This window comes from Crocodylus siamensis, chromosome 1, assembly GCF_052110815.1.
Source record: "Crocodylus siamensis isolate JL-2025a chromosome 1, ASM5211081v1, whole genome shotgun sequence".
Lineage (NCBI taxonomy): Eukaryota > Metazoa > Chordata > Crocodylia > Crocodylidae > Crocodylus > Crocodylus siamensis.
The window spans coordinates 376355206-376368550 of record NC_143395.1 but is presented as its reverse complement, the minus strand read 5'-3'; the positions used below and the strand labels follow the sequence as shown (position 1 = coordinate 376368550).

The window sequence follows — 13345 nt, the reverse complement described above, 5'->3', positions numbered from 1 at the left end:
CTGCCATCGGAGGTGGTTCAAGTACCTACATTGACATCTTCAAGAGCAAATTGGGTGCTTATCTTGCTGGGATCCTATGACCCCAGCTGACTTCCTGCCCTTTGGGCGGGGGGCTGGACTTGATGATCTTCCCAGGTCCCTTCCAGCCCTAATGTCTATGAAATCTATGAAATCAGACTTTCCTGATAAAATACAGATAATTCTAAGAACTGCAATTTTAAGACTACTAGCAGTCATGCTAACTCATGGAAGTTATGGCAATATTAATACTTGTCCACTACGACAAGGTCTAAGAACATTTCATTTCATGCAGACTGAGCAGACATCTGATTACACTGAACTTGAGTCTCTGCTGACCCAGGGTAAGTGACTTTGTAGGTAAAGACTTTGGAACCATTACTAGTGTAATCCCTTCAGTCCTCCACTCCCTCTGCCTCAAGTATATAGGTTTAAAAAAGGAAACTGACTGACACACAGAAGCTTCCTGGCTTATGGAACAATCACCAGCATGTTATGAACTTTTCTTACTATTATTTAATGAAATAGAAAACAACTTGTCCCTTTAAAACTGACCTGTCAACATTCCCCTCAACATCTAAATACAAGGATTTTACCTAACAGATGGACATAAAAATGTACATAGTTCTTCTCTTCTAGTTCTCAAACATCTACTTGCATTGTCAGTTCCCATTCGGATGCAGTTTCCCAGAATGCACTGAATTAATCATGTCAATTAAACCATGTAAATGTGCTTTGGCCTGTCAAAATGCTAGTTTCTTGCCACTCTTATTATCCTAACAATTATGCAAGGGTTTATATTATTTTATACCCTTTGGAGTGTCTGTGGCTTGATCTTTATTGAGTGAGACACTAATTCCTGCCACAAATGGGCACACTCAATGAGTCAGAACATTGTTTCTGATATTCTCTGATCTTCATCTTTTCACACAACTTCTATTATCACCTTCCTTCTCCAGTCATTGAACAAGTAATAAAGACACTAACAGGCACATTCAGGGAGGCCTCTAAAGCCATTAAGGGTGGTAAAAGGGAACGGTGCAGGTTTCTTTAAGAGTTACTGACAGCATTTGTCAAAGAGTCAGAGGAGCTTTAGACAGAGAGATCCCTCAAAGTTGATTTAAACTAGAAAAAGTATTTTCCTCAAACAGAAACAGATGCCAACAAACTGCAGAATAGAACGTTTATTTTTAGTGGAATCGTGCCACATTTTTCCAGCTGGGGACAGGAACGCACATGATTCCACAGCTGCAGGAGGCTGCTAATCCAAAAGCTAATTTCTGGCTGTCCAAAACACTTCAGGATATATTTTCAGCACAATACATGGGGATGCAACTGGGTAACTTTCATTGAGGTTAACAGGAAGTGCATAACTAACACCCCACCTAGAAAATGTATCTCTGAGTGAAGTGGGAGGGCATGTGGAACATGTGTTCACCCCTCATTGGCTTGCTCAGTAATGGTCTCTGGCAGCTTGCTTGGCTATGTTTTCCTACATCACTCAGGCAGCTGAAGACTAGACAAGAGCTGTACTTAACTTCCACAATGAACCTCCAACCCAAGCCATAGTGGGCTGTTTTTCATTTCAGTGCTGCAAGTAATTTTAGAGGCTATTTGTAATAATATTATATTGACCTCCTAATATCAGAGGGAGCAAGAAAAGATCCGGCTCCACTGTAGGACCACTTCTGAATACCCAGGGTATAGGCGATGCAGAAGGAGGTGCATGGGGGGGCACATGCCACCCTCCAAACCCCCCCACCCCACCCCCGAAATTGGCCCTCGCTGGCCAGGGAGTGCAGAGCACCAGTGCCCCACCTGAGAAGCACTGATGGCACTTCCAGTTTTGCTGCCGGCGCTTCCGGGGTCAGTGCTCAGCCACTGGGGGACCTCCATCCACCAGTTGGTGACCAGCCACTGGTGCCCTCACAGTCAGGAGGCACCAGTCGCCCATGACCCTGGGGTAGCCCACAGTCAATGCACACAAAAAGGCAGAACTCCTGAATACATACTTTTTGTTGGTATTCCTGAAACCCAATGGGGGCTGCTCATTTGACCAGAGGCCCAGGGAACAGCCTACACAAAATCAGCCCAGAACCAGTGAAAGATCTTTTACAACAATTGGACATCTTCAAGTCCACTGGACCACATGACCTGCACCCAACAGTCCTGAAAGAACTGGCCAAACTTAGAGCAGCGCCATTGGCCAAGCTATTTGAAGAACTGTGGAACTTGGGAGTGGTCCCAGATGACTGGAAGAAGGCCAATGTGGTTCCCAACCTTAAGAAAGGGAAGAGGGATGACCCTGCAAACTACAGGCCAGTCAGTGTGACAGTGGTCTAGGGTAAAATCTTTGAAAAGTTGATTAAGGATGCCATCAACTATAAGCTGGTAATAGATGGGGTGCTAAACAGCAACCAGCATGGCTTTGCCAAGGGCAGATCATGCCTGATGAACCTTGTGTCCTTCTATGACCAGCTCACTAACCATTTGGACAAGGGACTTGAGGTTCACGTCATCTACTTAGACTTTAGTAAAGCCTTTAACTCTGTCTCCCATGGGATTCACTCTAGCAAACTGGAGAGTACTGGGCTGGACCAGTCTAAAGTGAGGTGGGTGGACAACTGGCTCAGAGGCCTCTCCCAGAGACTGGTGATCATTGGGATGGCCTCATCCTGGAGGGCCATCTCTAGTGGGGTCCCCCGGGGATCGGTGCTCCGACCCATGCTGTTCAATATGTTCATTAACTATTTGGATTAAAGGGTAGAAAGCACAATGATAAGTTTGCGGATGATACCAAGCTGTGGGGAAATATGGGCACACCAAAGGATAGGGCAAAGATCCAGGAGGACCTAGACAGACTGGATTTATGGGCAGAATGAAATCAGATGAGGTTTAGCAGGGAGAAGTGCAAGGTCCTTTACCTGGGTAGGAAGAACCCCCACCACAACTATACAATGGGTGGTGGCCTACTGGCTGGCACAACACGTGAACCAGACCTGGGGGTCATGATTGACTAGAAGATGAATATGACCCAATAGTGTGATGAGGCCAAAAGGGCCAGTAAAACTCTGGCATGCATCAGCCACTGTGTGGCCAATTGATCCAGGGTGGTATTCCTCCCTCTCTATTCAGCATTGGTGAGGCCTCAGCTGGAGTACTGTGCCCAGTTCCCAGCACCACTCTTCAAGAAGAACATAGATAAGTTGGAGAGGGTACAAAGAAGGGCCACCCATTTGATTAAGGGCATGGAGGGTAGGCTCTATGAGGAGACTCTGGGAACTGGGCCTGTTCAGCCTGAGGAGGAGAAGGCTGCAAGATGACTTGTTAGCTGCCTACAAGTACCTTAGGGGAGAGCATCAAGAACTAGGAGAGCAACTATTTAGGAGGGCACCTCAAGGGAGGATGAGGACCAATGGGCATAAACTAATAAAGGGTAAATTCAGGTTGGATATAAGGAAAAACTTGTTCTCTGTAAGGGTCACCAGAATCTGCAAGAACACTCCCAGCAGTGGTTGTACAGTTGACCTACTTGGACGAGGCTGGAGAGGCACTTTAGTGAGCTCATCTGAGCCCAATACTTCCTGCCCATGGCAGGGGACCAGACTTGATGATTGTACAGGTCCCTTCCAGTTCTATGATTCTATTTCCATGTTATTTACCTGTTGAATAGAGAGATAAGCCAGTTCCTAGCTCATCTACACCTTGCAGTCTCTCCCATCACCAGCTTTCCTTGTGGTGCCCATCTTTCTTGGTCTCCTTGTCCTCTGCTCTCACCACTTGCCCATTTCTTTGCTAACACATTTTCTCCTGACCCAGTTTTTCTTTATACCTGCCCTCCCAAGTCTCCATCGCTGCACCTACATAGTCTTCTGCCTTACACATCTATGGAGTCAACTAGTTTCTGTTGACTCTAAATTGTTAATACAGCCTTTACATTACAGCCTGTTAGCATATATTTTCTTTTTTCTGATCTCAAATAAATGTCAAGTCTTCACCGTGGTGAAAACATCTGATGTAGAAAAAATGGCGGGAAATATTTTAAAAAATAAAACTGCAATAAAACAATCAATTTTCATCAGTATTTCACTTTTAACATCCTTTCTTTTAGTTTGGCTACAATATTATTGATAAAAGAAGACATTGATACCACTTTGAGCAGCTTAATGCAGTAGATGTTACCCAAAGAAGGCTTTGCTATATGTTTCAAAAAATAAATTACTTTGAATGAGCTCAGTCTCGTCATGTTTTTGCCTACATCAAACATGTCTCACACAGTGTGGTGAATTAACTCCCTTTGTTCCGAGATTAGACCAGGGATGTATCAAGGAAATCATATACAGGCAAAAATATACTAAGTCCGAAGTAATGAACACATGGGATCTCACTGGAGTATGCACAATTCCTTGAAGAGATAAGACAGGATGGATACTACAGAGGTTCTAGCCAGAGGGCACGACACCATTTGGGCACTCAATGAGTGGGGTCATGAGGCTCACAGAGATTCAATTATAGTGTTTGGGCTCAGACTGGAAGTGGAGTTGCCATGGAAAAAGATTGGGAGCTGATGCTGTGGAGGCTATTTGATGAAGCATTATGCACAAGACCAGGAAGGAAAAATATGCCCAGCGAGCTGCTGGGAAGAGATGGCCTCCACCTCTCTCCGTTGGGGAGGAGGCTCTTCTCAGCCATACTGGCTGACCTGCTCCACCAGGCTTTAAACTAAGCCCGCTGGGGGAGGGGGGGACTACCACCACTGCTGGCCTGCTGAGCAACCCTTGCAAAGCCAGCAGACCAAGGCACTTAAGGGAGCCCACCCCTACCCCAGCCCTGGCACAATCTATGGGCAAGGCAAGAGCCCCCAAGCGGACACTTCCCCGCCTGTACACAAATGCCAGGAGCTTGGGGAATAAGCAGGAGGAGCTTGTCCTCCTGCTTAGTGCAAAGAATTATGATGTCATTGGGATAACGGAGACCTGGTGGGACTCCACCCATGACTGGACCATGGGTATAGATGGCTATACCCTGTACAGGAGGGATCGTGTAGATAAAAGGGGCAGGGGTGTAGCTCTCTATGTTAAGGAAAGCTATGCGTCCCTGCAAGCTGATGTTGGCAACCAGGGTGGACAGCTAGAGAGCCTCTGGGTTAAAATTCATGGGGAACATGGGGCCACAATGGTAGGAGTCTACTACAGACCTCCCACCCAAAGTCCTGAGCTTCACCAGGAGTTCACCTGGGAGCTGGCTGAGACTGCATGCTCCAGGACCATGGCTGCCATGGGTGACTTCAGTTACCCGGACATCTCGTAGGAGAATCACTCAGCAAAATCCGAGCAGTCGCAAAGCTTCCTCTTGTGCGTGGATGACCTCTACTTGACTCAAGAAGTCTATGGGCCAATGAGAGGTAGAGTGCTGCTTGACCTGGTACTGGCTACAGGGGATGACCTAATCGGCGGCCTAGTGAGATCGATGGGAAGCTGGGTAACAGCAACCATGAGCTGATCACCTTCATTATCTGCCGCAAAGCTGGCAAGTCAGTCAGCAACACAGCAGTCCTTGACTTCAGAAAAGCCAACTTTGACAAGCTCAGGAGACTTGTAAATCAGGCCCTAAGGGATCATGACCCCAGGGAGAGGGGAGTTCAAGAAGAGTGTCTGCTCCTCAAGGGAGAGATCCTCAATGCACAAGCTAAGTCTATTCCATCTCGAAGGAAAGGCAGCAAGAGGGCACAGCAGCCCCCCTGGCTCTCCAGGGACCTAGGAGGCCTCCTAAAGCTAAAAAGAAAAGCCTACAAAGGATGGAGGACGGGATTAAATTTCTAAGGAGGATGATTCTGCACTGGTCTGGTTCTGCAGGGACCAAACCAGGAAAGCCAAGGCTGCAACTGAACTCCAACTAGCTTTGAGAATCAAGGACAATAAAAAGTCCTTTTTCAGATACGTGGGGAGCCAGAGGAAAAGCAAAGGCAACACTGGACCCCTGCTGAACTGGATGGGGCAACTGACAACTGACACCCAGAAAAAAGCCAACCTATTAAATGGGTACTTTGCATTGGTCTTTCATAAGTCCCATCGGACGCCCATGTTCATCACAGGACAGGGAGGTCCGGGTGAGGGAGATCCCCTGCCCTCCATAAACGCTGACCTCGTGAAGGAACAGCTTGAGAAGCTGGATACCTTCAAGTCAGCCGGCCCTGACAATCTATACCCAGGGTATACTCAAGGAGCTGGTGAGCATCATAGCCCAGCCCCTGGCACGGATCTTTAAAAGCTCCTGGCACTCTGGTGTAGTGCCCAAAGACTGGAAGAAGGCCAATGTGGTACCTATCTTCAAGAAAGGGAGGAAAATGGATCCGGCTAACTACAGGCCCATTAGCCTGACTTCTATCCCAGGGAAGATCTTAGAAAAGTTTATTAAAGAGGCCATCCTTAATGGAGTGGCTGACGCCAACATCCTACGGGATAGCCAACATGGGTTTGTTGTGGGTAGGTCTTGCTTGACCAATCTCATTTCCTTCTATGACCAGATGACCTATCACCTGGACAAAGGAGATGAGACTGATGTCATATATCTTGACTTCAAAAAAGCCTTTGATCTGGTATCCCATCATCACCTCTTGGTGAAACTAGCCAACTGTGGCCTTGGGTCCACCACGATCCACTGGCTGGGAAATTGGCTCCGTGGTTGGACCGAGAGGGTTGTAATTGATGACAGTCACTCATCATGGTGTCCTATGACCAGTGGGGTCCCCCAAGGCTCTGTCCTTGGACCCATATTGTTCAACATCTTCATTAATGATGTGGACACTGGAGTCAGGAGTGGACTGGCCAAGTTCGCCGATGACACCAAACTTTGGGGAAAAGCATCCACGCCAGAAGATAGGTGGGTGATCCAGGGTGACCTGGACAGGCTCAGCAAATGGGTGGATGAGAACCTGATTGTGTTTAATACCAAAAAATGCAAGGTTCTCCACCTTGGGAAGAATCCTTATAGGCTCGGCAGTGGAAGAAAGAGACTTGGGGGTCACCATTGACCACAAGATGAACAAGAGCCTGCTATGTGATGCTGCAGCTAGTAAAGTGACCAAAACGCTGGCTTGCATCTATAGATGCTTCTCAAACAAAACCCGGGACGTCGTTCTCCCCTTGTACTCAGCCTTGGTGAGTCCGCAGCTGGAGTACTGTGTCCAGTTTTGGGCTCCACAATTCAAAAAGGATGTGGAGAAGCTTGAGAGAGTTCAGAGAAGAGCCACATGCATGATCAGAGGTCAGGAAAACAGACCTTATGATGACAGGCTGAGAGCCATGGGGCTCTTTAGCCTGGAAAAGCACAGGCTCAGGGGTGATCTGATGGCCACCTATAAGTTTATCAGGGGTGACCACCAGGATCTGGGGGAACGTTTGTTCACCACAGCGCCCCAAGGGATGACAAGGTCGAACGGTCATAAACTATTCCGAGACCATTTCAGGCTGGACTTAAGGAAGAATTTCTTTACTGTCTGAGCCCCCAAGATCTGGAACAGCCTGCCATCGGAGGTGGTTCAAGCACCTACATTGAACACCTTCAAGAGCAAATTGGATCCTTATCTTGCTGGGATCCTATGACCCCAGCTGACTTCTTGCCCTTTGGGTGGGGGGCTGGACTCAATGATCTTCCCAGGTCCCTTCCAGCCCTAATGTCTATGAAATCTATAAAATACCTGTTCATTAAACACTTTTCTCTAAGTTCTTTCACAGAATGAACAGGGCATAAGTAGAATAAGCTGCCAATGGTATATTAAGAAACATCTCAAGTAGGAATCTTTCAGGGAGCTTTACACAACTGTTCTGAGGAATATATAGGAATATTCCCCAGAACCAATAATTGCTGTTACACCCTGTTGATTATGTGCCCTTGGGGCAATGTAATTGGGAAACCAGAAATGCAACTGTTATGCTGGACCTATTACAATTTTTAAAAAACCAACAGGCATTTTCTGCATTCTTTAATCAAACCCTTTAATCTTTAAATAATGTATGTGTTACATAACAAGGGATACATATGACAGGGTTTATTTTCATATTCTTAACAAATGCCAAGTCAGCAGAAGAAACAAGGGAAGCTATTGTTTGTCAAGGAGCTTCCATTTTTTTCTTGGTAAGAGTTTCTATTATGCAATCATACAGCATGGGGAAATGCGAAAATATTTCATAAACAGCACAGCATGTTAACTGCTCTTTTCTCCACTACTATAAATTGCATGTTTAAATTACTGCAGGTGTCCTTGTAAGTCTCTTAACACTGAACCTTCTGTTCTGTTCAGAGCTCTTTATTTTTCACTTGCATTTAAATTTCTCATTCATGAAACTACTCTTCAAGACAGGATGTAACATATGCTTAAAGTTACATATTCTTAACTTAAATTTAAGAGATTTCCTAAGTGGGGGACCCCAATTTCAGGAGCTCTTTTTGCAATGGTTTGAACTAAACCTGAACACTGAATAATGTTCACTTACCTTTTTCCTCTGGAAGTTCACATCAAGTTTCATTGAGGCACACTTGTTCAATGTATTCAGTCGTCTACAGGTAAAGCAAAACCCAAAGGTTAGCAACCTGTTAATGAAAGGGACTTTCTATGATTTCAAAAGCTGACCTCTTATCTATTTGTAGGGTTGTAATTTATACAACAAGATTCAGAAAGTAACCATATTTTATTTTGTTCTACACTACAGACATATACATCGAGATGGTGTCTCACAGCTCAACAGCTTTCATAATTAGCTCTTAGATATGGCTATTTATTCATATCAGAGCATTTTGCAAATCACGTGAATGTCATTTTATCCAGGTAGGGGAAACTGAGGCTCAGAATGGGGAGGCAATTTGACTATACAAGTATGTAACCACAGTACTTCAGAACTCTTTTCTTGCAAATATTGCAGGATTCAAATGACTTATTAGAATCAGAATGCAGAGTGAATTTCAGATTTCATTCCTATTAGGCAGTTAGTAAAGTAAATGTTAAGGAAGTTTGTTGAGATTAATCAAATATTATCTAATTTAGTCTCATAGTCTATTCTTACATGTACAAATCCAATAGACTAATACAAAGAAGGTAACAAATAAGTTATCATCAACCTCCTTAAATAAATGCCTTGTTCATCCTTCAGATGATATTATAGTAATTTTTAAAAGATTTTTTGCTTGTTAATTTCAAAACATTTACATTTTGACAACGGGTTAACATTATTATTCTCTACGTTGAAGAACTATGTACATACATACTCACATCTTCATACATCAAAATGAGAGATCTATACATATATGCAAAGAACATACATTTTTAATTATGGAGGTGTTAGGTATGGGATAAATTACATGGGCATATGATAAAACTATAATATGTGTAACATAATATACTCTCATATCACCTGCCCAATCACCTGCCCAATCCACCTCTTTAGGGACTTCATCTAACTTTAAAATAGATAGCAGCTTCAAATAACCAGCATTTAAAAAAATCAGTCCACCAAAGAAACATTTCTCAATTCTCTTTATCCTGATTATTTTTTAATTTTGTTCAGTAAATTGCACCTGCCAAAACCCATTCATGGATAAAGTAACCTTCCATAAGTCATGACATATCATCCTGGGTTCATCACATTTGTGTGGATTACAGATACACACTCACACCCTTGCATAAAAAGAGGTGAATACTTGTGATCATTAGGGCTTTGTAACTACTTCATCAGTACTGTTAACAAATCCACCCCAAGACTTAATTCTAGAATTGTAAAACTCTCAGAAGCTTCAAACATAAAGAAACCAACAAAACCCCAAAACCCAAACAGATAAACAAGCAGAAGAAACTCCGAACCTAGTAGTAAAAGTGTTCTTGTTTTGCCCTGGTATGGAATTGCTCAGCTTGAAATTGCTCTTTCTTGAGGCTTTGCAATGGCTTTGTCCTACCCTTGCCCATGATGGAATTGTTTAAGTATGAGCATCTATCCTTGTTCCAAATACCTACATATGAAGATACATTTTCAGAGGACTGAAACTCATCCTTACTGTAGAGACAATTTGCTCCCCAACATGAATCACAAGCTAAAATCTGATTTCATGCATCTCTAAATTAACTGGTTTCTGCCTTAGAACAGGTAAGCAAAAGGGGCAGGTATATAAAATACACTGTTTTATTGGGATGCTCAAAAATATTGTGTAGCTTGCTTGAGCAAGCCAGTTGTGCCCAGCTATTGCAATAAGCTGTTAAGCACTCAAATTTACTTAACTAAATCAAGTGAAACTTTTAAGTAGCATAAGCTAGTCCATTCCTGCAAAATCAGCTCATTAAATAGGTATCTTGAACTCCCTGTGTGTCTATATAATGAGAAAAATGAGAAAGAGACATTTTTAGATATAAACTCATAACCTTATAGTTAGGGATACTGAATATCTGCAGTTTCCTCTGAAATTGTTCAGCATCCTGTACAGTCAGGCCATAAATCATTAACTCCATTAGTCTGTAATGGGCAATGGAGATGCATTAGCTGAAAAGCAGAGGTATAGTTTTCTTATGCCTTCATAACAAACTGATTTCCCCAGAAGCTTTCAAAATAGTTTAACAAGCAGCCCTATACTCAAAGCCTATTTGCAGTTCTTTGAGAGGAGAATGTATAGCACAAAGAAGATGCATTTCAGATTCAAAGGATGATGCTTTTCCTTTTAGTCAATGCAATACCATATGCATCTGAAGAAATAAATGATTTATCTGAGATAGAACGTGGATTTATGGTAGAAGGGAAAGGGAGAGTCAAAGGCCAATGGCTTGCATTTTGTTTTATTTGCAATGACATAACCTTAGAAGCCAATCAGGGTTTCATACGTAGCCAAGGGCAAAATCTGTATTTACTCCCAAAAAAGGACTCTCCTCTATTGTGGACAGCTACTGAAATCATGTGGTCAGACAAACCAAACAGACTAAACAAGAAGTGGCAATTTTCCCACTAACTGTACCGGAAAGCCAGGATTATTTCAGTCATAAACTGATGGGTTACTTTTTTAAAAGAGTCAGTCTCATCAAGTCAGAGACATTACCAGCTACACTGTTATCCTGACTGCTTTCTAAACTGATATTTGTATAAAGAAACTATTCTATCAAAAAACAGAGCCAACTTTAATAGGAGCCTGTGCCTCAACCTCAGCTTTTAGCTTCTGTCATCTACAAAATTATAACACATTCTGGGGCTTTTCCAAAATCATGGAAAGATTTGCCAATACATTTACAGGATTAAAGATCAGCTTTATTAGTTTGCCTATTACCAGCATCTCCAATTAAATCCAGTCTGTTTGAACTTCTCACATGCTGTTGATGTGCCAATGGAGGCAGACAGCCTTCCCATCTGCTTATAACTATTATGTGAGTGACAGCCAAAGCCTCATTAAAACACAAGTCTTTGACTGAAAGACAGGCACTCATGTCCTGATCAAAGAGGAAGAGGCCACTGAGTTGCTATCTACACTTTTCATGTCATGCCTCAGAACAACAGAGAGGTTACAGTGTTCGTAGGTTTAACAAAACATGAACCTTGAGTTTAAAGGGAAGACAGTACAACACATGTCAAATGAAATAACACTGGTAGGTATCACAGGAGGGTTTGGCATTAAAAAAATAAATATATAGCTGTATCAAAGCACTTGTCAGAGAAACTGCAAAATATTTAGTGAAATCTTGCAGCTCATACTATAAATAGAAGGTCAGTGAAGTTTTCTCAATTTGTTCTTCACACAGTAATTGATAAGCACCATCACTTATATGTATAACATGGAATCACTGAGCATCAGGGCATCAAATTTTGCTGTTATTGTCCATTATGCTGCAGGCTCTTTGCCTGTTGTATCCTGTACAGCCCCAAACAGTGACTGACAAGTAAATAAATAAATAAAGCAAGGCAGAAGCTTCATAACTAGAAAATCCAGTGGGTGGCCTACTATCCATCTTCAACAGTTTTCCAGATTATCCTAAGACATCTTTAAAGTGACTTTGAACTGTGGGAACTCCCCCTGAATCTGGCCTGCAGTTGCTTCGCTGCGGGGGAATTCAGCCAATGGTACACCAGGGTCATGCAGAAACTATTCTGCCAGAAGGATCTAAATGCAATTGTGTGGCAGAGAGGGAGTAATCAACTGGGAAGGACATCTTCTGTGTTTGCAGATCAGAGGCTGCACTCTGCTGTGGATCTTCAGGATCCAGGGGTGAGAGAGAAATCATTGCATTAAACTTGGTGATCCATAGGCCACCCCTCAAGGGGATGTTCTGCAGGGAACTGCCATTGTTAATTATTTACTATTTTGTATTAACATTATGCCCAGAAGCCTTCACTGTGGACAAGGAGCCCATTGTTCTAGATCTGTACAAACATGGAACAAAGAGATGATCCCCATTCAAAAGAGCTACCTGGTAGGCCTGTGTGAAGTAGAAAGTATTTGCTTTGGATTCAGATTCAGTGATTCAGAGGGACAGTGATTCGATATGGTGATTTGAATCACTGTCCCAATTCGATTTGGCCAAATCTGAAGATATTCGGTGCCAAATCTTATTCAGCCATAGACTATACAGGCAGACAGTGCAGGCGGAAGCAGCTGGGGGAGCAGCCGAACAAGCCCTGGCTTGAACCAGAAGCCCTGGGAGAAGCCGCAGCTCGTCCGGCTGCTCCCCCAGCTGCCCACCCCCACCACTGGGGTGAGGCAGGCAGTCCTGGCAGCCCCAGGAAAAGCCATGGGAGCTGGGGGGAATGATTGGGGAGCTGGGGGATTGAACCAGGAACTGGTGAATCGAGTTGGAAGCTGGGGGGAAGGTTCGGGGGCTGGAGGAATGAACAGGGGCTTCCTCCCAGCTCCTGGTTCAATTCCTCCAGCTCCCAGTTCGATCCCCCAGCTCCCCGATCATTCCCCTCAGCCCCTGTGGCTTTTCCCAGGGCTGCCAACTCAAGCCACAGCTTGTCTGGGTGCTCCCCTTGTTGACCCCCATGCTGGAGCGAGGTACTCAGTGCTGGCAGTCCCAGGAGAAGCTGTAGGGGCTGGGGAAAATGATTGGGAACTGAGGGGAATGATCGGGGAGCTGCGGGGTTGAACCAGGAACTGGGGAATTGAACTGGATGGAAGCCCCTGTTCATTCCCCCAGTTCCTGTTCGATCCCCCAGCTCCCCAATCATCTTCCCAGCCCCCACTGCTTCTCCTGGGGCTGCCAGCACTGCCTGCCTCATCCCGGTGGGGGAGCAGCCGGACGAGCCACGGCTTGTCCCAGGTCTGCCGGCTCAAGCTGGGACTTGTCCGGCTGCTCCCCAGCTGC

At 44.3% G+C, this 13345-nt stretch overlaps 1 protein-coding gene across 9 annotated transcripts in view; it reads right to left on the bottom strand.

The window, feature by feature from the left end:
• The window catches only part of STARD13 (StAR related lipid transfer domain containing 13), a 602523-nt gene that overhangs the window by 39737 nt on the left and 549441 nt on the right, over positions 1–13345 (bottom strand). For all 9 annotated transcript variants that reach the window (XM_090027662.1, XM_090027653.1, XM_090027672.1 and 6 more), the window contains one exon: positions 8514–8577. In XM_090027662.1, coding sequence (XP_089883788.1) covers positions 8514–8577 — 64 coding nt within the window. The remainder of the gene's footprint in view (positions 1–8513; positions 8578–13345) is intronic.